The sequence below is a fragment of the Chironomus tepperi genome, unplaced genomic scaffold, assembly GCF_022539635.2.
Source record: "Chironomus tepperi strain 1889 unplaced genomic scaffold, CSIRO-AGI_Ctep_v1 contig_456, whole genome shotgun sequence".
Classification (NCBI taxonomy): Eukaryota; Metazoa; Arthropoda; class Insecta; order Diptera; family Chironomidae; genus Chironomus; species Chironomus tepperi.
The window spans coordinates 286,682-310,395 of NW_027226578.1; the positions used below are offsets into that span (position 1 = coordinate 286,682).

The following is a 23,714-nucleotide window of genomic DNA, read 5'->3' on the forward strand; positions in this document are numbered from 1 at the left end:
TAGAATTTCAAACTGAAAAATAATAATTCAAATATCTAAAAACCGTTAAAATTCAAAAGATGAAAGTCCGTTACTTTTTGCGAAAATATGATAATTCAATTTAATTTCCATAATAATACCTAATATTAATTTAAATACATTTATGAGCTATAATAAGTCAATATAATTTACTTCCATAATTTAATAACGCCATCACGACTACTCGATGCAATAAATGTTTGCTTTTGCGTTTTACACATAACGAGATCAGTAATGACGTCATTATGTCCAACGGAGATTTCTGTTCCAGCTTTTGTTGATTCATCCATTCCACCGCCGCGTGGTATCGTTGAATTGTGTGATGGTGATTGACTTCCGTTATACGTTTCTTGAATAACGTATGTGCCATCAATCAAACGAGAACTGTGCATGAATAATTAATTAGTTTCAATTTTAAAGATAAAATCAATAAAGACATCAAACTTACTCATATGAAATTGACGATGGAGAGTAATCTTTAGGAGCAGGAACAACAAGTCGACAATTTGAAGCATCTTGAAGATCCCAATATCTAATTCTTTGGTCAGTTCCAGCAGTAATTAAAAATCCACGACCATTACTCCTTCCAGGAAGTAAAGCACAGACAGAATGTGTTGTCGAATTCGTATTTGATAATGGTGGAGCCTGACTTGCCCAAAGTGCAGTTTGTCTAGAATTTGTCTCAATATTCCACGAAAAGACTTCATTATTTCCTTGTGATGCTGATATCAAGCATGAAGGTTCTGTTGGATGTGGACATACTCTTCTTATTCTTGACTCATGTGGATGTTTGATCTCTGCTATTTTAAGCAGAAATCTCAAATCCCAACATAAATGTCGTCCACTACTTGTTCCAATAGTCAGCCATGACGAATTTATTGGATCTATTGTAAAAGTAGTAATCACACCGTTCCTTAAATCACTTTGTAATCTCCAAGAATTCATTGTTGATGGCATTCTTAAATCCCATCCAACAATTGCACCATAAAGTGTCGCATAAACAATTTGACTTTGATCTTTTGACTGCATTTCAACAACAGGTCCGTCGTCTTGTTCCCTTGTGGTTCTATCAATTCGTGCATTAGAATCTAAATGACGTGCTTGCTGTAAAGCCATTTTACTAGAATTAGGATCAATTCTAAGAACAAGTAAAGCACCATCTTTTCCAGCCACTGCTAACGACTGACCATTATCACATGCAGCAACAGCATTTAATGGTGTATTTGCAGCATAAAATTGTCTTGATCGATTAATATTCTGATGTCCATCAAGCTTTGAACAATCCCAAAGTCTTACATAGCCATCATTACTGACACTCGCAAAACTTGTGCCGCCGGGCTTCAGTGTCGTCATTCTAGTCACAGCACCTTTATGCTCACAAAGATGAGCTACTAATGTTCCATTAAATTTCCAATTTGGTGAATTTCCATCGTCTACAAGTGCTTCATGTCGAACTGTCGTTTTTGTATGTTTTGCCTTAAGTCTTTGGAATAATTGGTCCAATTCGACGCGACATTCAGCTAATCTTTCCTGTTGAAAACTACGTTCAGGCATGCTAAATTCAACAAGTGATAAATTTGGAGTTTGCGTTATAATTGGTTGGGCATTCGTGTCAGGTTGAGAAATTGAAGGAAATTCTTGATTTAAAATCCAATCGACACTTGCTGATTCACTAATGCGATGCTTACGGCCCGTTGTTACTGCCTCATTTTTGCCAGTCATTTTATCACTCAGCATAAATTCATGAAGATGATTAATGTGATTCTTATCAAGCTGAATTCGTCCATCAACGATTCTTTGTGATTTTCTTTCATGTGAACGATATTTTGCCATTTTTATCAAATGATGATTCATCGATAATAATTGCATCTCAACAAGGTCACTCATTCCTTCGATTGAGGCTAGTCTTCGGAAGAACTGTTGGAAAGATTAAAAATTAGAAATTAACGAAAATTTTGAATTTGAATTAGTTCTAAAAAATTACACAATTCAAATTTTAGTACAAAAAATCGTTAGTACTTACAGTTCTCATTGATTGAATCATTTCTCCATATTTTGGGATCCCATCCTGACCAGCTTTAGCTCGTGCTTGCTTTCTCTCCTTCAAAATCTCAATAAACTGTGGAATATCATTGAATTTCAAGACAGTCTCATAGACACTTCGGGGAATTGCAGGATTCAAAGAATCAAGCAGCAATTCAATCTTCTCAATCTGAATCAAAGGACATTTAAGATGTGGTGCTACTGATGGCATAATTTTACATTGAACATCTAAAGGTGTTAACATTTTCGCTGCCATCGATATCAAGCCACAAATTTCATGACGGATCCATAAATTTGGATGATTAAGGAAGCAAGCAATTTCATTAATAAAGTCTATCAAGCTTGTCTTTTGCAATAATCCTATTTCCGTTAAAGCTGTTGTCGCACGAATCGCTTTAGCAATAACAAATTCTTCTGGGTCACTAAAGCCTTGTTGAAGCAATGGAATCAAAATTGGAGAACAATGCCATCCTACATATGTAGCTATTCCAACTATGCAGTCAAAAAATGTCCCACGAAGATTCTTATCGTCCTTCTCATTTAATGAGTTTAGAAATGTGATAACATGTGACAGAATAATGTCATTAGCTGTAAAAAGTAGACTAGATTAATTGACCCAAATTGATAATTATGAAGCAATAAAATTACCTTTTTGACTGCCAAAGAATACGCACAACTTGTTTATTCCAGATTCCATTAAAGTCTGCTTGACAACAACTTGTGAATCTGTCAGTAAGCTCATCACAGTCGTCGACAACATTTCATGCAAATCATGCAATTCTGTCTCATAATTTGGAAGTGGACCGTCCATAGTACCTAATTGTGACTGTTCTAGGAATTTTACAGCCGTTTCAGCTAAAATTGCAATATTTTGGGCATATGATATTCGAACAATTGTTGCTGGATCTACAGCTAAATTTGATATTGCAGGAAGAACATATTCAGGAAATACATTAGCATCTGAGCGAGGTAGTTTAGTTACTAAGCATAAACATTGAGTTAAGGTATCTAAAGCAGCTACTCGAACATTCGGTGATGAATCTTGACATAAATGTAGCTGGAATTGATATGAAATTGATTAATTCATGACACGAAATTAATATGCAGCATGGATACTCACAATATATGGTAAAATTCTATCCAAAATGGTCTCTGAACTTGTGTGCTGAGCTAACTTATAGAGAATTTCAAGGCAATGAATTTTAGATGAGCAATGATTTAATCCACGAATGCAAGAAGTCACTAAAGTTGTAATAAGGATGAGTCCATCATCCTCTAAATTATCTTTAGTAATAATATCAACAATTTGCGTCACATCAGCATGAAGCCTCATAATTTTATCATCATTAGGAACAATTGGAATTGAACTAAATGTTATTGGTATATAAGATTGAAGGAATGAGTAGAAATATTCAGGAAATAGCCGTCCACGTTCCATGTCTAAATAAATTTCAGCTGATTTACGGTCTTTTGGATTTATGCTGAGCATCGATGATAGTAAATTCCTTAAATTTTCATCTTCTAGTGCATTAAGATGTCTATTGACCAATTGATTCTCTCCGTTCCTATATGTCAGTAATTGTGAGAACTCAAAAGGTGCAGTTCCAATTCCTTCTGTCCATAACTCTAATAAAGCACATCCAGCTGAAAATATATCCATTTCTGGTACTAAGTTTCCGGAATTTGACGTATCACCAACTAATGGATTATTACTGTCAACAGTAAAGCTTTTTGTGAATCTTTCTGGTGCAATATAGCAAGTTCTACGCCTACTCGTGTCGAAGAAGTAACTGTAGTCTGCTGGATTATCATCAGGTAGAAATGTTGGTTTAAATGATGCAAAATCTGACAATAATATCCAGTTCCAAGACGTAATCATTATATTCTCTAACTTAATATCTCCATGACATATCTTTTGCTTGTGACATTGATGCAAAGCACATAAAACTTGGAATGTAATCCATTTCTTTTCTATTAATGTTAGAAAAGGCCTTGTTGACATTCTATCGTATAAACTATGCTTAACATATTCTCTAACTATTATTCCTGTTTTGTCAGTCAACTGAAATTAATTAAAATAGATTAATATTGAAAAAATCAATAAAAAGTTGACCTGGATCTTACAACTACTCTTTGAAATGGTAAACAATTGACAGCATTCTGAAGTCCTTTCTTAATTGATTCAATTTTATCAGCATGAATTTCTAGAGGTAAACTTGGGTCATGTTTCACAAAGACTTTTACAACTAATAATCCTTCTTCTGACTTTCCCCGAGCAACTTTAAAAAATCTCGTACATCCCATACTTGATTCAAACTGGATCTCATTTTCCATACCGAGGAAATAATGCTCGACTGGAAAAATTTGGATTGGTGCTGTGGAAAGCTGATTTCCCATCTAAAAAATTAATAAAGAAAATTTTCTCTTTTTGTTCAATGAAAAATTTAAAAAACTTACTTTTAATCGATTAGTTTACAATGAATCAGCTCTACTTCATATGGAAAATGTGGATCTTGTAGTCTTCTATTTGTCTTTATGATTTAATTTGTTATTCACTAGAGGATTAATGAATTAAATAGAAATTTTCAAAAACTTAGATGACAAAAAGAAATTTATTTTTGTTTTGATTAAAAACTAAAATTTGAAATTTTTTTGACCGTTAATTTTTGGTACAACTGGAAAATTTAAAGGAACTAAAAGACTTAATTAATAAAACAGTACACATTTTTATTTAATTAATTATAAATGCATTGTGTTACAATTTATGATTAAAATGGAGACCACATGTTTAAAATCCTGTGTAGATATTATAAAATTAAAAATTTGTACTCTGATTCATGTACTTCCTTTAAAATTAACACCGAAAATCGGAAATAAAGTACGACTTTTGTTTCAATAACATTAATTTAATTAACTTGTAGTTTTTTTTTGTGATGAAAAGTTTGCATTTTTGGAACTAATAGTTCACTTCTCCTAATGATACATAATTAAAAATTTAGTAGCCTCCATGTATCTTAATAATTTGGTGTCGAATCGACTCAATAATAGACACAGACTTATGAATTATGCATCCTCTTCATGTGGGCAATTAAATATCGTTTGAGATTTCCCTTAAAATTACATCCTTCCTTCGTACACTCATACTGATTATTTGCATGAATTCCACGATGCTTTGTAAGCTTATTCTTGGTATTAAATATCTTTTTACAAACGTCACATTCATAGGACTTGGCATGACCAAGATGAATTGTCTCATGCTGCTTCAACAGGAAGTTAAAATGGAACTTCTTCGGACAATAGTTGCAGTGATATTTTGGATCTTCCTTTGAGTGATACACTCTGAAATAATAATGAATAAAATTTAAATCTTAGGATTAAAAAAATAAATCCTCGGATTAATTAGAGCCTCAGAAACTCACCGATGATTGTAAAGTGCTGACTTTGTCTTGTATGTCTTTTCGCATAAGTCACATTTAAATGATCTGACATTATTTGAGTGCTTATTGCGTATGTGATTCATTAAAGTCTGTTTTAAGCCAAAACTCCTTTGACATTGATCGCATTGGAACCGCTTTCGATTAAAATGTGCCTGTTCTTGATGATAGAGACGACCAGATCTATTGCTGAATAATTTTGGACAATAATGGCATTTCTTTAAGTATTTGACATTAGAACCAGAAGCCTCTTTTAGAAGATTCCTTCTCTCTTTTGGGCCGGCTGTGTCATCTGAGTCTATGTCCTTTTCTTTATTACTTTCAGCATTCTCTTGTGCAACTTCCTCGTCCTTATTGCTTTCAACTCCTTCTTGCTCAATGATTTCACCATTTTGACCATCATCTCTCATTTCCTTTAAGTGCTGCATCATATGCTCAATGAGACAGTTTCGGTCAACAAAATTATCACAAGTCTCGCAGTGAAAAACAAGATCAATGTGTGCAGACTTAAGATGCTCATTTAATTCACTTAATGTAGCTATTGGCGGTTGTGGTTGACAAAATTCACAGTTATAAATTTGACTAGAACCACCAGCAATATCATCTAATTGTGTCATGGCTAAAATTCTAAAATTTAAAAAATTAATTTTTTTCCTTCCTGGATGTTTTGAAAATTCCAGCACGCAATTTACCTATCAATATCCTTTGCAAGATCTGTTTCAATTGACAGTGATTTGTCACTTCCATCATCTTGTGTTGGCTCAAAATTTATTCTTAACTTATTTCCTTCATTCAGCATTAACGTATCGGCCAATTCTGCTTGCTCTTCCTCTTCGCGCCGATTTTTTTCCAACAGTTTCTGTATTTTTTCATTTGATTGTGCTGTTGTTGAATATAGATTATCAAATGCTTTTAGTGTGTCTGAACATGTGCAACATATGTTTGTGATGAGATCCTCCTCTGTTATCTATAAAAATTAATTAAATTAATGATAGAAAAGATAAATTTAACGAAAACTTACTTTAATTGGTAAATATGTATTAATCTTGTCCTTTAAATCCTCTTCAATTATCGATAATAACTTATCATTTTGATCAAGACATAGCCGGCAGCAGAGATTACCTGCTAAATTCATTTCTAATTAATTAAACAAATTTTTTCACAATTTTTTTTTATTATTTACAGAATCAAGGATTGGAAACTAAAACAGTCAATAGATTTGTGAATCAACATTACTGGATGAGTCAACTGGAAAGTTTCTTTGGCTTAGATACATCTTCATCATGCTGGTATCATAAGCATTTAACATTGGAATCAGCTTTTACTCTAATAATATTAATCACGTCTAGATTCCATCCCTTGAAATATCCAAGTTGCTTACCCCTTAAATCCCCCTAAGATCAAGTTGTTGACCCCTTTGCACATTTGATTTGTTTACAAAAGTGTTTAATTAAATTTATCATGGAAAACGTGATTGATTTGAATAGTTATGAGACATTTCTGACACTACATGAAGGACAGTTGAAGGCTTCAGGAGTTCCAGAACTTTACTATAAAGGATTATTCCAAAAAGTTCATTCGCAAATCTTTGATGCCGGAGAGGTGAATACAAACTTAATTACAGAGGTCGAAGTCGATTTGGATTTTGTATTAATCTAATGATTTAAATACATTACAGTACTTCCAATTGCTTTTATTGGATTATGGAGATGAAGAAAGAGGTGAAAAAGATCCAGTGTTTACCGTAGTTGCAATTCAAGACATCAAAACCGACGATCCAAGTTGCATCTTCTTACTGGATCATCAAATTACATACAAACTAGACAGCATACGAAAGGAACTGACTGAAAATCCTTCAATTGTACATAGACTGTCGGCAATGATGGGTTTGCCAGAAAACGATGATATTGACAAGGTTTTGAAGAATATCTGGAAGTACTGCAACTTTTACTCTATTAATGCTCAAGGTAATGATGATTGTTACTGGTTTATTAACGAAACTTATAAGTGCTATATTTATAGGCGCACCAGTTGAAGAAACACTTCCAATGTGGTACATTAATGATGAACTTGGATCTGCCGTTTTGCATAACGATGAACCGAACTTCAGGATAGTTCCATTTATCCATGCACCAACACAATTGACTTACAGTTTATTGTATCCAATTGTCGACGTCGAGGAAGGAGATCAGATCACAAGAGATTTTATTGAGAATGTAGTAGTCAATAGAGAGTTGATGCTGTTACCTTGGCAAGATCATGATTTTTCAGATGAACCTTTTGAACAAAAGGAACCTGAAAAGTCGTACTTCCTTCAAGGAAGAATTGAAGAATCGTTACCAGAAGAAGTAAACTCTCCAGTAATTGATAGGAATCAGCCATTAAAAGTATTTACTGACTATGAGTTCGTATCAAAATACCTAACAGATCCAGTGTTTGAAGTCGTCGAGAAATCTGAAGAAGCTCATATTTTATGGCTAACAAAGCATTTTAAAGGATTCAATGAATTAAGCAAAGACTTCCCAAACACATTCGTGAATCAATTTCCATTTGAGAATGTCGTGACAATTAAGGATCTTTTGGCTATTGTCTGTCGCAGATCTATCGAGAAACATCACGATCCTGAAACACTTGAAACATATCCAAATTGGCTGCCAACAACTTTTAATTTAAAAACTGAATTGAAACAGTTTGTCAGTTATTATCAGCAACGCGATGAAAAGGATTTAGACAACTACTGGATCATCAAGCCATTCAATTTAGCAAGAAGTTTAGACACAACAATCACTAACAACCTCTCGCAAATCATCAGACTATCTCAAACAGGTCCAAAAATAGCACAAAAGTATATCAACAATCCAGCTCTATTTTATCGACCTGACGCAGAAGGAAAAGTCAAGTTTGATGTCCGTTATGTCATTTTATTATCAAAAGTGAAGCCATTGGAAGTTTATGTATATAAAAAGTTCTTCCTTCGCTTCAGCAATGTCCCATTCTCAATGAGTGAATTTGATGTTTATGAGAAGCACTTTACGGTCATGAACTATGGTGAGAATTTGGTCCTCAAGCACATAAAATGTGAAGATTTTGTGAATTTATGGAAGGAACAGTACGAAAATAATCCTTGGGATGGAATTGAAGATGAAATATGTAGCATGCTTAATCAGGTCTTCATAAATGCTACAAAAGAAAAGCCTCCATGTGGAATCGCTGATAATCCACAAAGTCGTGGACTCTATGCTGCTGACATCATGTTAAGCCATGAAAATGGAAAATTGCAGCCAAAACTCCTTGAAATTAATTTCGTACCAGACATGAAACGTGCATGTGAATACTACAATGACTGCTATAATGACATCTTCACGCTTTTGTTCTTGGGTCAAGAAAATGATGAGGTATTCAGGCGTATATCTTCTTAAAAAGTACTGTAATTATGTTTTATTTTGTTGTTTTGCATTGAAAAACATGAATTATGGCTGGATACACTTTTACATAAAAATCTAAGCATTTATACTGAATAAAAAATATCACATAATTTTACAAAAAGAATTAAAAATGTTGTCAAAAATGTTTGCTTAAGAGCTAGTTCCTTAATTCTATACAGAATATCTGCTTTAATACTTGTCGGATACTGTTTCGATTCTGGCTTCTTCCTTTGCAGGCTTAATCTGACCGTTCTCGTACTCGATAACAATGTTGTCTTTCCTCAAAAGACCTTCTTTTGATTTTCTAATTCCATACGTAAAGTAGATGAAGTATCCTGGAATAATAATTGATTAATTAGTGGATTATTCGAATTTAAATTTTTAACGGATTTTGAAAATTCAAATTTTATAAAAATCTGTACTAAAAATTTTGAATTTCTAAAAACCGTTAAATTTTGATTTTTTAAAAACCGTTTGATTTTCAACTTACCAATTATAAGCCACACAGCAAATCTTACCCACGTTGATGCATCAAGTTGGAACATCAAGTAAAGATTGATGAAAATACTGAGACAAGGTAAAATAGGTACAAATGGAACGGTAAATGAGAGTTCCGTTTTATCCTTTGGCTGCCTTCCAATAACAAATATTGTCAACATCATTGCAGCACCGACAATACTCATACAAATAATATTGGCGACTGTGAATTTAAATTCAAGTAAGCCACACAATACTAAGCTGAGAACACAAAAGACTGCCACGGCAATTTTGACAAGATTTGACGTCATTCTTGTTGGATCTTGATTAAATTTAATATTAACAATTTGATTAATAACCGCATTCAATGTGAATTTATTCTCATTCGTTGAATTCTTGTCATCTGGTGCTTCATAATGTAGAATAACAATACAAATGGCAACAATTGTATATGCCAATAATGTTCCAATACTCATCATGTCAATCAACTGATGTAGATTGAAAACCAATGCCATAATTCCTGCCAATAATCCACTCAAAAGCGTAGCAACTAATGGCGTTTTTGTTTTTGGATGTACTCGTTTCATGATCTTGTAAATGATTCCGTCATTGCCCATAGCATACAATACTCTTGGAAGTGGGAAAAGTGCACCTAATAAGCTGGTACACAATGCAAAAATAGCACCAATTGAGACAATCCATTTAATTGTATTCCATCCAATTTCTTCAAAGGCATGTGGGAATGGTGCATCTGGATTTTGGAGATAGTAGGGCAACATCATTGTCAAAACTGTCGAAATTCCAAAGTATGCCAAGAAGATGATGATGAGTGAGATGACAATAGCCAATGGAATGTTTCTTTTTGGGTTGATAGCTTCCTCTCCTGTTGTGGCAACACAATCAAATCCGACGAAACCGTAGAAACACTTTGCAGCTCCAGCCATGATACCTGTGGATTGACAATGATGAAGGAAATGGAAATTAGGAATCATTCCCTTATTACTCACCAGCAATTCCAAAAGGCATAAATCCTCCCTCTCCTGCATGTTTAATACTCTCAGGAATGTCTTCCTTTGCAATAGTCCAGTTCTTTGGGTCAGCATTCATACTTCCAGCGACCAAAACAATACAAACAGTTGTCAAATTGACAGCAGTGAATACATTATTCAAGAATGTTGATTCCTTTACACCAATGGCAAGCAAAATGGACAGAATCATGATAATCACGAATGAGAAAAGTCTGGATATTCAGCCAAGAATGAAACATCAATTGGCATCAATTCTCTCCAGAAGTTTCCCATTTTATTGTCAATTAAGGCATCAATGTAGCCACTAAGACCACGGGCGACCGACGACGTTCCAATGACATATTCCAAAATCAAATTCCATCCAATCGTAAAGGCAACAAATTCTCCAACACTAACATAAGAATAGACATAAGCAGAGCCAGCTTTTGGTACTCGGGCAGCAAATTCAGCATAACAGAAACCTGTTTTGTAATGATGAAACGTTAATTACAGTTTAATGACTATAAGGCATAAAACTTACCCGCAAATGCTGAGGCAATAGCAGCAATTAAGAATGAAATTGTTACAGCAGGTCCAGCTTGATCATAAGCTACACTTCCTGCTAGTACATAAACTCCTAAACCTAACGTTGATCCAACACCTAAGGCCGTTAAATCGAATAAATTAAGTACTCTCGCCAATTTTGATTCTTCATGCGAGTCATTTCGCTTTTTTCGCGACAGTGCTTCCCAAAAATTGCTCAACATCGTGTATATCCAATTCTATTTTTGTTTCAGTCTGATTCTAAAATGAGAAATAATAAATCATTAACATTGTTGGATTAATGACATGTTTATAGGCAGTATTATTAGAATACGAAATCATTGTAACGTGACAGGCTTGTTGTGTATGATTTAAAAATAAAATTAGTAAAAAGACAGTCAATAATAAAGTCAATATCCATCAAGGGTATATAACGAAAGATTATGCATGGAAAATTTAACTAAAGTTCCGCATTTTCGGCAACAAATGGGCTAAACAAATGATTAAAAATCATAACATGATCGAAGAAAACAACAAATATAACAATCAGGTGAGTTCAAGGCAATATCTACTTGATTTGATGTTCATGTGTGTATGTATAATTCACATTTTTTTGCTATTAGGTAGCGTTAACTGTATGAATGAATGAAGGTGTCTGTAATATAATTTTTGGAATTTGTATGTTAAATACATGATGTAAATTTAAGTAGAGCTTGTTGTGGAAGTGAATAATAATTAGAACCGGTAAAACTAGGTTTTGAGAATTTTGGATTAATTAAATCCTAGGATTAAAAATGTTGTACTAAAATTAATCCTAGGATTAAAATTTTTTACTAATTTTCACAAATCTGGCTATTTAGTGAAATTCTTCGATAAAATCCTATTCCTAGTAGCTATCTGAATTTCTTAACACATGATCATTGACATATTGAACGCATATTGCGAATTATACATTTGGTTCTCTTTAAAATACCCACAAAATTTGACAAATTGCACTGTACTAAAAATAAATCTCGATAAATCAAACCGTCAATTTAAATCCATGTCAAAGACTATTAAAAGGTTGATAATTTACAATCGATAAAGCATGTATATTCGGCGTCAACAATCAATTCTTCCGTCATATTTGACTGATTACCATCGCTTGTATTACTTGTCAAGTATCCACAATTTATATCTCACTTAAGCTATTTCAAATAAATCAAAACAGCGTAATGTCAATAAACACAGGACAGCTGATGATTGCATTCCTAACTAATTTACTTAAATTGTAGCAGAAGTGCATTTACAATTTTAATTATTAGAATAATAAATAATTCTTTAGAAATGCAATCTCGTGTAACAGCTTCACATTACTTAATATTTTTGAATCATCAACCTACGATAACTACGTACATGCTTGTCACTTGATCGTCAAATCACATGAGTAAAGTGAAACGACAGATAATACCCCGACTGAACTTTCTGATAACTCAATTATATACTTATAACTGTAATTGACATAAATTGCCGTTAATTATTATCAAATAAAGGACTTGATGTTGCTAACATTGTTTTTATGACAACAGCTTAGTGTTCTTTTTTTTATTATCTTTAATTAAATATTTAACTTTTGCGTTTTCCTCTCAGACATCTCGTTTAATGAAGTAGACAATTTGACATTTTATCTCAACGCACTGTCGTATAATCTTATCATTTGGCACTAATTAAGTTTGTTACACAATAAATTGGAAATCTTAGACATTGACTTTGAATGAGAGTTGCCAAATATTTTAACGGTTTTGTAAAATTTGAATATTTAACGGTTTTGTAAAAATCAAATTTTAGCGGTTTTGGAAATTCAAAAATTCAACGGTTTTGTAAAATTTCAAATTTCGAATCGGTTTTCTGATTTTTCAAGTACAAAGCAAAATTCAAATTCCAATTTAGCCGTTCCCATACCAAGATTTTTCAATTATCCAGCAATTTTTAATTGGTGATAAAGGAATGTTATCATCCATAACTAGTTACAATCAACCTACAATATACAATGAAGCATTTTTATTTGACACTTTTAGTGCGCACTTGAGTGCCTATATAAAAAAATTTGTACGTCGTGCCTTATTATTATCTTATCAAGCAATTAAGATTCACCAAAATAGCACTTTCAAGTGCCTCTTTTTTGTGTTCCAAAGATCATCTTAAACAATTCATTTAAAAAGTGACAAATTAATTTCACTACCGCAATTGATAACATGCTATAAAACTACTAGTAAACTAACATCTGTCACATGATTACATGCAATAAGCATAGATGTTCATTCAACTTATCTTTTACTGTATATTAACAGCATTTATGAGTGAATGGAAGTAGAAAGAAGAAACGATGTTAATGCAAATCCATGCGAATATCATCTGATTTAATATCTAGGTCTAGGCTAGCAAGACTAATGTTGAGGCAGCTTTGACGATGATTTTTCGAGAAGCTTTGATAAGATTAGCTCAGCCTTGATGATGATTGAGTAGACCGCAGCCAATCTGTACAGTCAGCGAAAGAATAAACAAGGAAGTGCTGGATCACCATTAATGACTTTTGAGGTTTGTCTAAAAGGTCATTGACTGAGCATTTATTAAGATTGATGCATCAGCAGTTCATTAACACATCAAGTGATGTGACCTTCTAAAGATAGTTAATGAGATATTTCCATCAATGGCAAATCTCATCAGATGCTTATCTTATTATAAACAAAAGCTATTCGGTGAATGTCCGGAACCTTATTACTACTGCTTAAAAGTACGCTTTCCCACAAAATTGTATGGAGTGAGACTCGATTTCATATCCCCTGAATTACATGTCAAATGCTCTGAGCTGCCGAGCCTTGCTCAATTGTGTAGCACAATGCCTCATCCCTATCCAATGGCAATTACGCACTTCTCATTATCGTCATATTGGACCAAAACACAGTAGTGTAAATTGAATAGTGAAATTCCCAGAAAAACTATTTAATAAGTGCTAAAAATGGACTGCCTGATTATCTCATTTATCATGCATTTATCACCTACATTGTTAAGTATTAAGCAGAACACTTAGGCAGAATATTTTGTACAGCAATTAAATCCACTTGAGATTAATATAAAATAAAGAAATCACCACAGTCCTTCCAAATTATGTCAATTATATGACACTGATGCATTCTCAAAAAGAGAAAGGTGCTTCATAATAAAAAAAGAAATTTTAAGGCATACCATTGCCATTTCCGTTCATTATTATTAAAAAGTCTGTAATATATGTGGGATTTCCATTCTGATTTTCAGGGGGTTTTTCCACTAGGAACGGGATTTTTTAAGCATAAGCATCAACCAATGTAACTTCAAATGGTTGCGTAAGGTAAATTACTAGTTTTGACATTGGAGAAGCCACGTCCATGTCACGTGAATATTCGTCTGTAACCCCAACAAAGTCCATGCACTAACTCATAAATTCTTAATTTTATTGTGTAACAAAACCAGGAACATTTTTATCCACCAATAAAACGTAATATTTATGTGAATTTAATCTGACTTGCTTATCATCCATGAACCTATCGAAGTACTCGATTACTTGAGAATATATGCACATGTTTGGAATTTTGAGCAGTTTGACTATTGAAAAATCTAGTTTATTGGGTTTGTCGATTAGTTATTGATAAAAATGAATTATTACTATGCAGGCTTAAGTAGGAACGCGTAATAAGTGAGACTTAAGTAGGAACGCGTAATAAGCGAGTCAGGATTAACATGTTATACATTACATTCCTTCTTTTGGGAATTCTAAAAACTTTTTAATACAGCCGTGCTAATTAATATGCAAATTTGAATCATTCCTGGAGATTTCCGAGAAAATAGGAATAAATTTGGAACTGATCTCACCATGTTTGACAACATTCTCTATTTATATAAAACATGGCAATTTATGGTGCAAATTTTGAATATTTCACCATATTTCACAATCTTTATGTATTTACATCCGACTGTCGAGTTTCTTATTGGCCTGCTTAAAATATCAAGCTACAACATCCAGAACTAGTTTTCGAATCACTAAATTGATGCGCTTATTTGCTTAATTAAACTAATACTTAATGAATGAAAGTAAACATAAACAAATTAGATAATTTGCAACAAATCACTGTTAACTATAAACAAATTAAGCTTAATCATGTTGTTTACTTACTGTAAATAATATTTCAACATCAATTTATCAACAAAGCATGTTTTAACATGAATATCGGCGAATTTTTCACGACAATCTATTTACTGAATGTGTTAACTATTTCTTAATTCACTGATTAGACTCTCACGACACTTAATAATGCCTTATTAGGTGATTATTAAAGTTAATTTAAATAATGACGAATTTTTCCACAATTTACTGGAAAACAAAAATGTGTACTAAAAATTTGAAATTTTAAAATACGTTAAATTTTGAAATTTTGAAAACCGTTAAATTTGTAAACAACAAAATATTTCAATGACTCCTTAAGCCATAAAAACGAAATTTTAAGTGTACTCTTGAGAGCTAGCAGTGATGATATTGACGATTATTGATCTATCTGAATAAATCCTTAATAAAAATTGCTATTGAAAAAATTTCAATAAAACAAAAGATTTAAATGCATGAATCTTTTTTTGCAAATGAATAGCCAGAGGTTGTTGCATTTGTGTGCGGATTAAGCAGTAAAAAAAGTTAATGACAGTTGAATGAACATGTGGAGAGATTCCTAATCTACATAGTATTTTTATATTCTATATAGCGCCAGTTAATAAATGAATTAATTGCAGCAACTTGCCTGTCAACATAATCAAGCAACAATATTCACGGCAGTGGCACTTAATTTAAAAAATTATTGCACGCCTGTATACACTTTTATGAGTTAAGCCGAGTTTTTCCCCAGTTTATTTATACAGACTTTTTTAAGAATACTTGACTTCAATTTTTAATAAAGTTTCACACACACTGAGTTATAAGCAGCTAGTACTCAATAATTATTTTATTGCTGAAACCAATTAAAATGAAATTCCTTTAACTGCTTGCGGTTTCGCTCTAAACTTATCTAATATTTACTTTCTCAAATGTTAAAGTTGAATGACTAATGAACGCAAAACTAGATATTTGATGCCATTCTTCCTCCTTATTATATAATGACACAGGACATACAAAAGAGAAAGGTTGCATTTTAAGTTTCTCAAATTTTTAAATTTTAACGGCTTTTGAAAATTTAAATTTTAACGAATTTCAAAATTTTGAATTTTAACGAATTCAAAATTGTGAATTTTAACCGATTCAAAAAAAATTGAACTTTTAACCGAATTCAAAAAACTTTTTTCAAATATTTTTCAAACGTTAAATTTCAAAAAACCACAATTGAATTACAACACATGATTATGAAGGATGCAAGTAGTTAGCAAACAAAATACGTAAAAGTATATTTACACAATTGCACCACAAGTCGGTTAATAAATATTTTCCCAATAAATTAGACCAATTCAGTGTGAAAATAAAAATATAAAAGTACATTTATTATGTAGAAGAAATGTCTTTTGTGGATGGCAACAAAACAAGACCTTGAGCACCAGACAAATTCGGACTGAAAAATGACGTGAAAATTGGAGAGATTAATTCGTTAGAAAATTGCACTTACAAGTATAATTATCGTGAAATATGTCTCAATAGCTCTTTATTTGTCTTATCTGCAACAATTGTGTATCAATGGAATTTATAACACTTTTAGCCACTTAGTTGTTTATCAAATACGCTAAATCGTCTAGCTGAACATTAGTCAAGACTATAAAACTTAATTTATTGCCGCTGTGCTTCCACAAAAAAATATTCACGAGCACAAAAAAAATTGAAATTTTTTGCAATAAATCCACAAAAATTCACTTTCCCGACCGAACGTATTTGATGCCACAACTTGACTGAGCTCGAATATCACTCAGTCAATTTGATATATTTGACTGAATGAGAATATTGAGAGCTTTTTATTGTTTTTGGAGAGCTTTGTGAGCAAATAGGAAACTTTCTCGCATTTAGATAAATGTTTGTGCCTGTATAAGCTTTAATTATAGACAAAACATTGACTATGGGAGCTTTCATTGTTTATTGAGCACATAGAAAATTATTTTATAAAATAACATTATTAAAAATTCGATTATTATCATAATTATTCATTTGCGGACGTTGCGGAACTGATGAACAACCAATACACGTATGGAGAGTATCGTGGATGAACATATCACAATCCACACAATAATGCTTCTCACATTTTGGACATTTATAGAGATGCTTGTCTGAATCTTGGAACTGCTTTTGACATCCAAAGCAATGCGTTGATTGCTGCTGATTTGGAACTTCGATGAAATTGAGAATTGGAAAGAGATGATGATAAGAACGAGCAAGATGTGGTGCTAGAACTAATGTTAATCCACAGACAACACATTCAACTGGCAGTTCACAATACTTTGCTTGACATTGTGGACAGAAATATCCAGTTATTGATAAATTTCTAGTTTCACTGTTGCTTTCTAAATGACACATGCAAAGTGACATCATTGATTGATCCTTCTTGGATGATGCATCCTGTACAACACCATGAGGAAATCCCATTTTAATTAATGAACATTCTTGAGTATTTGTTGCTTGCAATGGCTCTATATGCTGGAACAATTGATCCTTAAAATGAGTTTCGTCAAGAATTGCACTGTATATTCCTGATGTCTCTACAGTTAAATGTCTCATGATACGAGTCTCGGCTGACAAACTGATTACTGAACATCGAATGTTTTCTGTCTTTAAACTTTGGATTGTTTCCTCAATATCACCTGGATCACAAGTTGTTAAGCTTCCAAGAATCATTAATACTTCTCTACTAGCATGTGTTGGAATCATTTTAAGTGTCTGAAGTGCTAAGTCTAGTCCGTTTTGAATCGATGGCTCGCCTGTCAATGTTGACTTTGTTAAACTGTGTGAAAAATTACATAAATTAATGAAAAATTGAATTATTGAGTTAAAAGAAGTTCCTTACTTTTGGAAGATTTTGATATGATTTTTATAGTTTCCTGCTAAGTCAGCAACCTTTTCAGCTCGCTTGTTCTTAAGCAGAATGATTCCAAGCTGTGAAATTGGATTCTGATCAAAGAATTCCTCAACAAACAGCTGTAACATTCTAATGGCATTAATAAATCTTGTCGGCTTCAAGTCAGGCATGGACATAGCTTCAGAACAATCAAGAATAATGTAGATATGTCTCATCATTCCCAATCTGGTTCCTTTCTTTTTAGCTTCTTGTCTCTTTCTCTTTGCTTTCTGGATTATATCGTGAATTGAGCTTGCTATTAAGCCTGCGTCGTCTTCCTGGATCTCCTCCCATGTCTTTTCGTATCCAGTTTCCCATCTGTATTCTTTTATTTCATCATCGTCTGCCATTTCTATATTATTTAATTATTTTATATCTGAGCGAGTTTTTTAACCTTGTTTTGTTGACTTTTGGAAGTACTGTAAGATTTCATGGTTTAGTGACTTAAAGCGCATTCCAAATTAAAATGAGTTGGAATGAACAGACAAAGTTGTTGACACAACATTCTCAAAATATGCTAATCTGTACTAAAAACAAATTTCGTACTAAAAATACCGGCTTTTTAGAATTCAAAAATTTCGCAAAACATACAGTAAGGAACAACGAGTAATTATCAGTTTTTGAATTAAATTAATTTATTAGTGAATCTAGCAAATTAAGCTGACAAGAAATATTTCAGTCTTAAGTTGACTGCCAATTTATCGAAACTATTATATTGCTGGACCAATTACCTCGTCAAAAAATCGAATTAAGTGAAAATTTAGAAATATAGAAATTAGGCGCGAAAATCATGGCAAATTTAGAGAATTTTGTTACAGAAGCTGTTCATGCTGTGAAGTTTAAAATGAGTAAGTAGACTATCCATTAGAATTAAAGCACAAACGAAAAGATCCAGTGAATAAAATTTTTATTATTTTCAGTTCGTGAACGTCGGGATGTTGACAATGCCGATGATTGTTTTAGTCCTGAAATGGCTCATCAGATCTACGGCGACAATGAAAGCATATTTGGATATAAAGATCTAAACATAAATGTCTATTTCTCAGCTGGTCCATTAGATATTTATTATGACGTTAATTACAACAAGAAAGTTGATGACTTGACAAACAATCAAGGCTTAAAAGCCGACAATGTTCATGTTATAACTGAAGTATTCCCAAATGGATATTATACAAATCTGGAAGAGTTTCTTAATGTAATGGAGAAAAAGTCCCAGACTTTTCAGCCATTCGGAGAGAGATTATGTGAATTCAAGACGGACGACAATCGTACATTTGAGATATATATGTGTGAATCATCAACACCAAACTTCCAACAATATCATGCAAGATTAGAGTCTTTTATCTTCTGGTTTATTGATGCAAGCAGTCGAATTGATCATGATGAGAAGTGGCGATTCTTTGTTGCCTACGAGAGATATCAAGATTCCCATGGTGAAACTCGTTATGCATCTGCTGGATATGCCAGTGTCTACCTCTATTTCGCATATCCTGACAAAATTCGTCCACGAGTCGCACAATTCTTAGTCTTACCACCATTCCAAAGAAAAGGTGTTGGAAATAAATTATTCCAGACAATTTGTGAGCACTTCCGGGCTCAATCAAATGTTACAGACATAACTGTTGAAGATGCATCAGAGGACTTTCAAAGACTGCGCAATATTCATGATGCTCGACTACTTATAAATCTCCCAACCTACTCAGCTGACAATTTAAAGAATGGATTCACTACTAAAATGGCACAGGAAGCAAAAGACAAATTTAAAATAAATCCAAAGCAATCGAGAATCATCTACGAAATTCTACGTCTAAAAAATACGAATACAGCAAACAGAATTGACTACAAAAATTACCGTCTGGAAGTTAAGAAACGATTGAATATGAATTATTTGAAAGAAAAGAGAGACATGAAGCGTGTCCAGGATCGAGGATTTAAGATTAGTGCTGATAAGAAGCTCTCATTGCCATCGACAGAAGAAAATATTGAACAATTAGACGGAATGTATAAGGAAACGGAAGAATACTATAGAGGCGTCCTGGAACGCATTTAAGTTAACTTTTTAATATTATTTAAATCATGTCAATTTCCTTATTATTTTAACCATTCATTTTTTGTTATTTCTCATTCCTTAATTCACTTAGAAAAGTCGAAAGTTAATAAAAGAAAAAAAAGTTTTTTGATCAAAGTAGTCTGAATTTATTGATCTTTATGCTTTTGATGCTCATCCACAAAGAATTTTATTTGCCTTTTGTACGGCGAGCAGCACTTCGACTACGAGAAGCTGAACGGTTTCTTGATGCACTACGACGAGGAGTTGATTTTGCACTGGCCATTGAATGCATTTGTGAACTTTTAGCTGCTGATGATTTTCTTGCCATTGAACCTGTACGTTTGCGGCTTGCTGATCGTGAGCGACTTCTTTTAGATCGAGCCATTTTGAAAATTTTCTTATAAAAAATATAACGTCCGAACGATTTGAAAGATCCAAGTGAAATGAAAATTTTATTGTGAATGGAAATTTCAATGGTTGTTGAGATGAAAATTCGATCTTAATTTTAAAAAAATAACGGTCATTCAATTTTCAAAATGTTCTTAATATTCAAATATAATTTGACCGTTAAGCCAGCTATTTGGTCATCCCATTAATGGTTTAATTAACAGCTGATGGTATGTCTCATTCAATTATCACCAATGTCAATATGCTCATTCCATTTCTGCTACTTTGTGCAACTCTATTGATCAATACACCGCATTTTAAATAGCTATATATAGAAATAACATGAGGCGTTGATAGTAATAATTAGCTATTAAAGAAATATGCTGCACTTATGCTTTTGATTTATGCATTTATGTTGCTTAATGTGTATTCAATTGTCGGTAATAGAGGAGGTCTATGGAATAAATTATAATTGAATATTTACTGTGACATTTGAGATGAGTGAGGAATTTGTTTTGGAATTGATCAATGATTCTTCTGTACAAGCGTATGGGGAGAATGAAAAGCCATGTTTATGTTGCTTTCATCTGTAAAATGCTCGATAAATTAATATAAAATTTAACGGAAATTCATTTTTCAAAAAGATTGCTAAAAAAGTGCTAAAGATGCGAAAATGATGCAAAAATTCAAAAAAACAGCCGTTAATTTTTTTTAATTCGCTTGGCTTACATGCGTGAATCAATTATGATTAATATTATAGTAAACAAAATCATTAGGGGGTCAAACACATGCTGCGTATTATTGATAACAAAATCCAGAATCTGCTAGTTCGAATCAAATCATTTATTTCATTTGGCACGACTTAATTAGAGCAAATTAAAAGATTACTAAGTCGGAAATGGATTGACTTCCCCAACAATGTTGATTAATTGATGATCAATCAAGATTTTTCTCACTTAATCATAACATGCAGCTCATTATCTTAAGGACATTTACTAATTATCGCCGTCTGATTGAACTTTACATTTGATTCTATTCGCTTCCTCATCAGAATCTGTATTAAATCAGTGCAAACAAATTAAATCCATGAGAACAAAGGATTACTCTGATGAATGCATTGTTTGTGCTTCTAATAACCACTTAGAAATGCTAATGTGCTGCACAGTAAGAATGAGTCAATGAATAATGTATTGGGCGTGAATTGAGATTGGAATATATCCAATTATGTAATTTTTGGTCTACTTCTGATACCTCTTTAATATTTATTATGAATTATAAAAACGGGAAATTTACTTTTCATGAATGACGTTTTAAGCAGCGTAAATAAATAGTAAATGCAGGTCAGTGAACTCAATCATAATCATACTTATCGTAAAATGAATATGTGAATGGAACTTGCAGTTCTTTAATAAATCATTTATATATGTGTTAATGCCAATCAGCTGTCATCAGCTGAAATCGATATCTGGTGCGGCGTTTCCAGTCAATTACTTTAATCTAATCGAGATTAGATTTTAATCTTGAGTAATTTCATTATTAAGTGGTTAAGCTTAATTACAGACTGGGTGTAATGGATATATCAAAGGTTTTTTAAACGCCGTTTTGTTATGATGTGAATGTGAGAATCATGCTTAATAGTCTGTAATTAATATTCTGATTGTTTTGAATAGAAAAACTTCTTCTAAGTTTTAATTCGAATTAAGTTGCAATTTCTTGACGAATATCAACAATGTGATTTTTCCACTTATTCCTTAGTATAAAGTCAATGAGTTGCCAGGGGACAGAATTTGAATTTGCATCGATCAATTCTTTCGTTGACTACTTACAAACTTAGTTTGTTGACACTAATTTTACATACATCATTGTTGATACATCTGAACTAGATTTGTAACTAAAGATCAAGATCCGAATTCAACTCCATACAATGAATTAGTTACAGAATACAAATCAGTGTGTTTCTACTTACAAAGAAGTAGTTCTTGACAATTGTAGAACTATATTCAACATGATGCTTGAATAAGTTTAGATTGTTAAAAATGATAATAGTTCCATTCCATTGGTTCTAACCTTCAAATGAGTTCAGGATTCAAACCTTCTTGAACTTGGATCTGTGGTTTATTATTGTAGGTTCTAACTGGGCCCAGGTCAATATTTGAATAGGATCGGCTCTCTTTAATCCAAATTTTGATGATCTGATCACTTTGACTTAAGTTCTTAGTAACCTTAGACACGCAAATCTATAATATCCATTCAATATTTCTCTGATCCTTTTCTTCACGCACTCATCTAAAATTATACAAATAAGTACATGAGAACTCAAGAATCCCCTACACATTCGATATGAATCACGTACGCAACAAAAGCAATCATTGCAAAAAATCTTTTCCTCAAAAATATTCCCAGTTAAGATTGTTTTTCTCGAGAAAAGTCGAGGAAAACCGTGTAAAAACATTGCCTATGTCTACGACGAAATTGAAGCGTAAACAACATGATCTGCAGGATGAAAAAAATATTGCGTTTGAAATAAATAGTCAATTTGCATCTACTTTTATAGATACGAAAGTGAAAAATCTTCTCTACCTATGCCAATAAATTTTTCATTGAATCGGAGGAAGCTTCGTGTTTACACAAATGTGTACCTACGTGCTTAAAGACATTTCTGTGATTAGTAATGCTTCATACTAATTATGATACTGTGGATTGGAGACACAAAGTCTCTTACATGTCTACATAAACAGCATTGATACCAAAACAGACTAAATGACTCATATCAGTCTATATACCTTGTTTTTCAGAAGATAATTACAAGAATCCATGAGTCATCGATATCACTGTCTGTGTCAGCAGTTCCACACTTCCTAATGCGAGCTGATATTGGTTTGATTTATATTCGCGAGTCTATTTTTGAATCAAATCTAAGAAATTTCATGAATGAACCAGTTTGTAATCAGACCAACGATGCTCATTACTCATGGCTTACTTGATGTCCTCTCCCAAATTTTTACTATGTCAATTACCCGATTTAAAAGTTTGTAAACAAAGCAATCTTAGAATTGTGCCAAAAAATTTGCATTCGTGTGTTTTTCGGCATCAGCATAACAAAAACTTCCTTTAATGTCAACAAAAACAAAAAACGCCGCATGGCTAGTTGAAGGTCGTTTAATCAAATTCGATCGAGTTTTTCATGCACATTTACACATATGTACGAGATTCTCTCTGTTACTCTACTGAGAGGAGGA

General features: G+C 32.7%; 6 protein-coding genes and 1 long non-coding RNA gene across 7 annotated transcripts; 2 read left to right on the plus strand and 5 right to left on the minus strand.

Moving 5' to 3' along the window:
* Window positions 1-70: 70 nt before the first annotated feature.
* Window positions 71-4,666, minus strand: Vps15 (vacuolar protein sorting 15). The gene is made up of 7 exons (XM_070651377.1): window positions 4,519-4,666; window positions 4,186-4,458; window positions 3,182-4,123; window positions 2,710-3,118; window positions 2,042-2,649; window positions 467-1,935; window positions 71-402 (listed from the first exon to the last, which is right to left on the minus strand). Exons 2-7 carry the CDS (start codon window positions 4,456-4,458, stop codon window positions 168-170), a joined length of 3,936 nt encoding a protein of 1,311 aa, XP_070507478.1. The 5' UTR covers window positions 4,519-4,666; the 3' UTR covers window positions 71-167.
* A 179-nt stretch (window positions 4,667-4,845) lies between these two features.
* Window positions 4,846-6,674, minus strand: LOC139098978 (zinc finger protein 260-like). The gene is made up of 4 exons (XM_070651367.1): window positions 6,517-6,674; window positions 6,188-6,462; window positions 5,481-6,122; window positions 4,846-5,400 (listed from the first exon to the last, which is right to left on the minus strand). The coding sequence occupies exons 1-4, from the start codon at window positions 6,628-6,630 to the stop codon at window positions 5,118-5,120; spliced, it is 1,314 nt and encodes a 437-aa protein (XP_070507468.1). The 5' UTR covers window positions 6,631-6,674; the 3' UTR covers window positions 4,846-5,117.
* A 228-nt stretch (window positions 6,675-6,902) lies between these two features.
* LOC139098951 (tubulin--tyrosine ligase-like protein 12) lies at window positions 6,903-9,051 on the plus strand. The gene is made up of 3 exons (XM_070651337.1): window positions 6,903-7,097; window positions 7,174-7,462; window positions 7,518-9,051. Exons 1-3 carry the CDS (start codon window positions 6,957-6,959, stop codon window positions 8,912-8,914), a joined length of 1,827 nt encoding a protein of 608 aa, XP_070507438.1. The 5' UTR covers window positions 6,903-6,956; the 3' UTR covers window positions 8,915-9,051.
* Window positions 8,904-16,887, minus strand: LOC139098953 (high affinity cationic amino acid transporter 1-like). The gene is given in 6 exon segments (XM_070651338.1): window positions 8,904-9,255; window positions 9,411-10,346; window positions 10,405-10,635; window positions 10,638-10,886; window positions 10,946-11,208; window positions 16,605-16,887. Coding segments are annotated over 5 exon segments (1,788 nt in total). The 5' UTR covers window positions 11,172-11,208; window positions 16,605-16,887; the 3' UTR covers window positions 8,904-9,109.
* Window positions 16,888-17,016: 129 nt separating this feature from the next.
* LOC139098954 (general transcription factor IIH subunit 2-like) lies at window positions 17,017-18,441 on the minus strand. Its single transcript, XM_070651339.1, has 2 exons — window positions 17,988-18,441; window positions 17,017-17,924 (listed from the first exon to the last, which is right to left on the minus strand). Exons 1-2 carry the CDS (start codon window positions 18,386-18,388, stop codon window positions 17,087-17,089), a joined length of 1,239 nt encoding a protein of 412 aa, XP_070507440.1. The 5' UTR covers window positions 18,389-18,441; the 3' UTR covers window positions 17,017-17,086.
* A 187-nt stretch (window positions 18,442-18,628) lies between these two features.
* LOC139098988 (histone acetyltransferase type B catalytic subunit-like) lies at window positions 18,629-20,223 on the plus strand. The gene is made up of 2 exons (XM_070651379.1): window positions 18,629-18,886; window positions 18,959-20,223. Exons 1-2 carry the CDS (start codon window positions 18,829-18,831, stop codon window positions 20,086-20,088), a joined length of 1,188 nt encoding a protein of 395 aa, XP_070507480.1. The 5' UTR covers window positions 18,629-18,828; the 3' UTR covers window positions 20,089-20,223.
* Window positions 20,211-22,823, minus strand: LOC139098989 (uncharacterized). Its single transcript, XR_011545255.1, has 2 exons — window positions 22,302-22,823; window positions 20,211-20,929 (listed from the first exon to the last, which is right to left on the minus strand). It is a non-coding gene; the product is annotated as an uncharacterized lncRNA (long non-coding RNA).
* Window positions 22,824-23,714: the final 891 nt, after the last annotated feature.

Bases quoted from the DNA above. Each gene is read 5' to 3' on its own strand.
- LOC139098951 (XM_070651337.1), top strand. From the start codon at position 6,957: ATGGAAAACGTGATTGATTTGAATAGTTATGAGACATTTCTGACACTA. The intron at 7,098-7,173 runs GTGAATACAAAC...AATACATTACAG, and splicing joins AAATCTTTGATGCCGGAGAG to TACTTCCAATTGCTTTTATT. The intron at 7,463-7,517 runs GTAATGATGATT...CTATATTTATAG, and splicing joins TTACTCTATTAATGCTCAAG to GCGCACCAGTTGAAGAAACA.
- LOC139098954 (XM_070651339.1), bottom strand. From the start codon at position 18,388: ATGGCAGACGATGATGAAATAAAAGAATACAGATGGGAAACTGGATAC. The intron at 17,925-17,987 runs GTAAGGAACTTC...TTTTTCACACAG, and splicing joins CATATCAAAATCTTCCAAAA to TTTAACAAAGTCAACATTGA.
- LOC139098978 (XM_070651367.1), bottom strand. From the start codon at position 6,630: ATGAATTTAGCAGGTAATCTCTGCTGCCGGCTATGTCTTGATCAAAAT. The intron at 6,463-6,516 runs GTAAGTTTTCGT...TAATTTTTATAG, and splicing joins ATACATATTTACCAATTAAA to ATAACAGAGGAGGATCTCAT. The intron at 6,123-6,187 runs GTAAATTGCGTG...TTTAAATTTTAG, and splicing joins CTTGCAAAGGATATTGATAG to AATTTTAGCCATGACACAAT.
- LOC139098988 (XM_070651379.1), top strand. From the start codon at position 18,829: ATGGCAAATTTAGAGAATTTTGTTACAGAAGCTGTTCATGCTGTGAAG. The intron at 18,887-18,958 runs GTAAGTAGACTA...TATTATTTTCAG, and splicing joins TGCTGTGAAGTTTAAAATGA to TTCGTGAACGTCGGGATGTT.
- Vps15 (XM_070651377.1), bottom strand. From the start codon at position 4,458: ATGGGAAATCAGCTTTCCACAGCACCAATCCAAATTTTTCCAGTCGAG. The intron at 4,124-4,185 runs GTAAGATCCAGG...AATTAATTTCAG, and splicing joins TACCATTTCAAAGAGTAGTT to TTGACTGACAAAACAGGAAT. The intron at 3,119-3,181 runs GTGAGTATCCAT...TATCAATTCCAG, and splicing joins ATAGAATTTTACCATATATT to CTACATTTATGTCAAGATTC.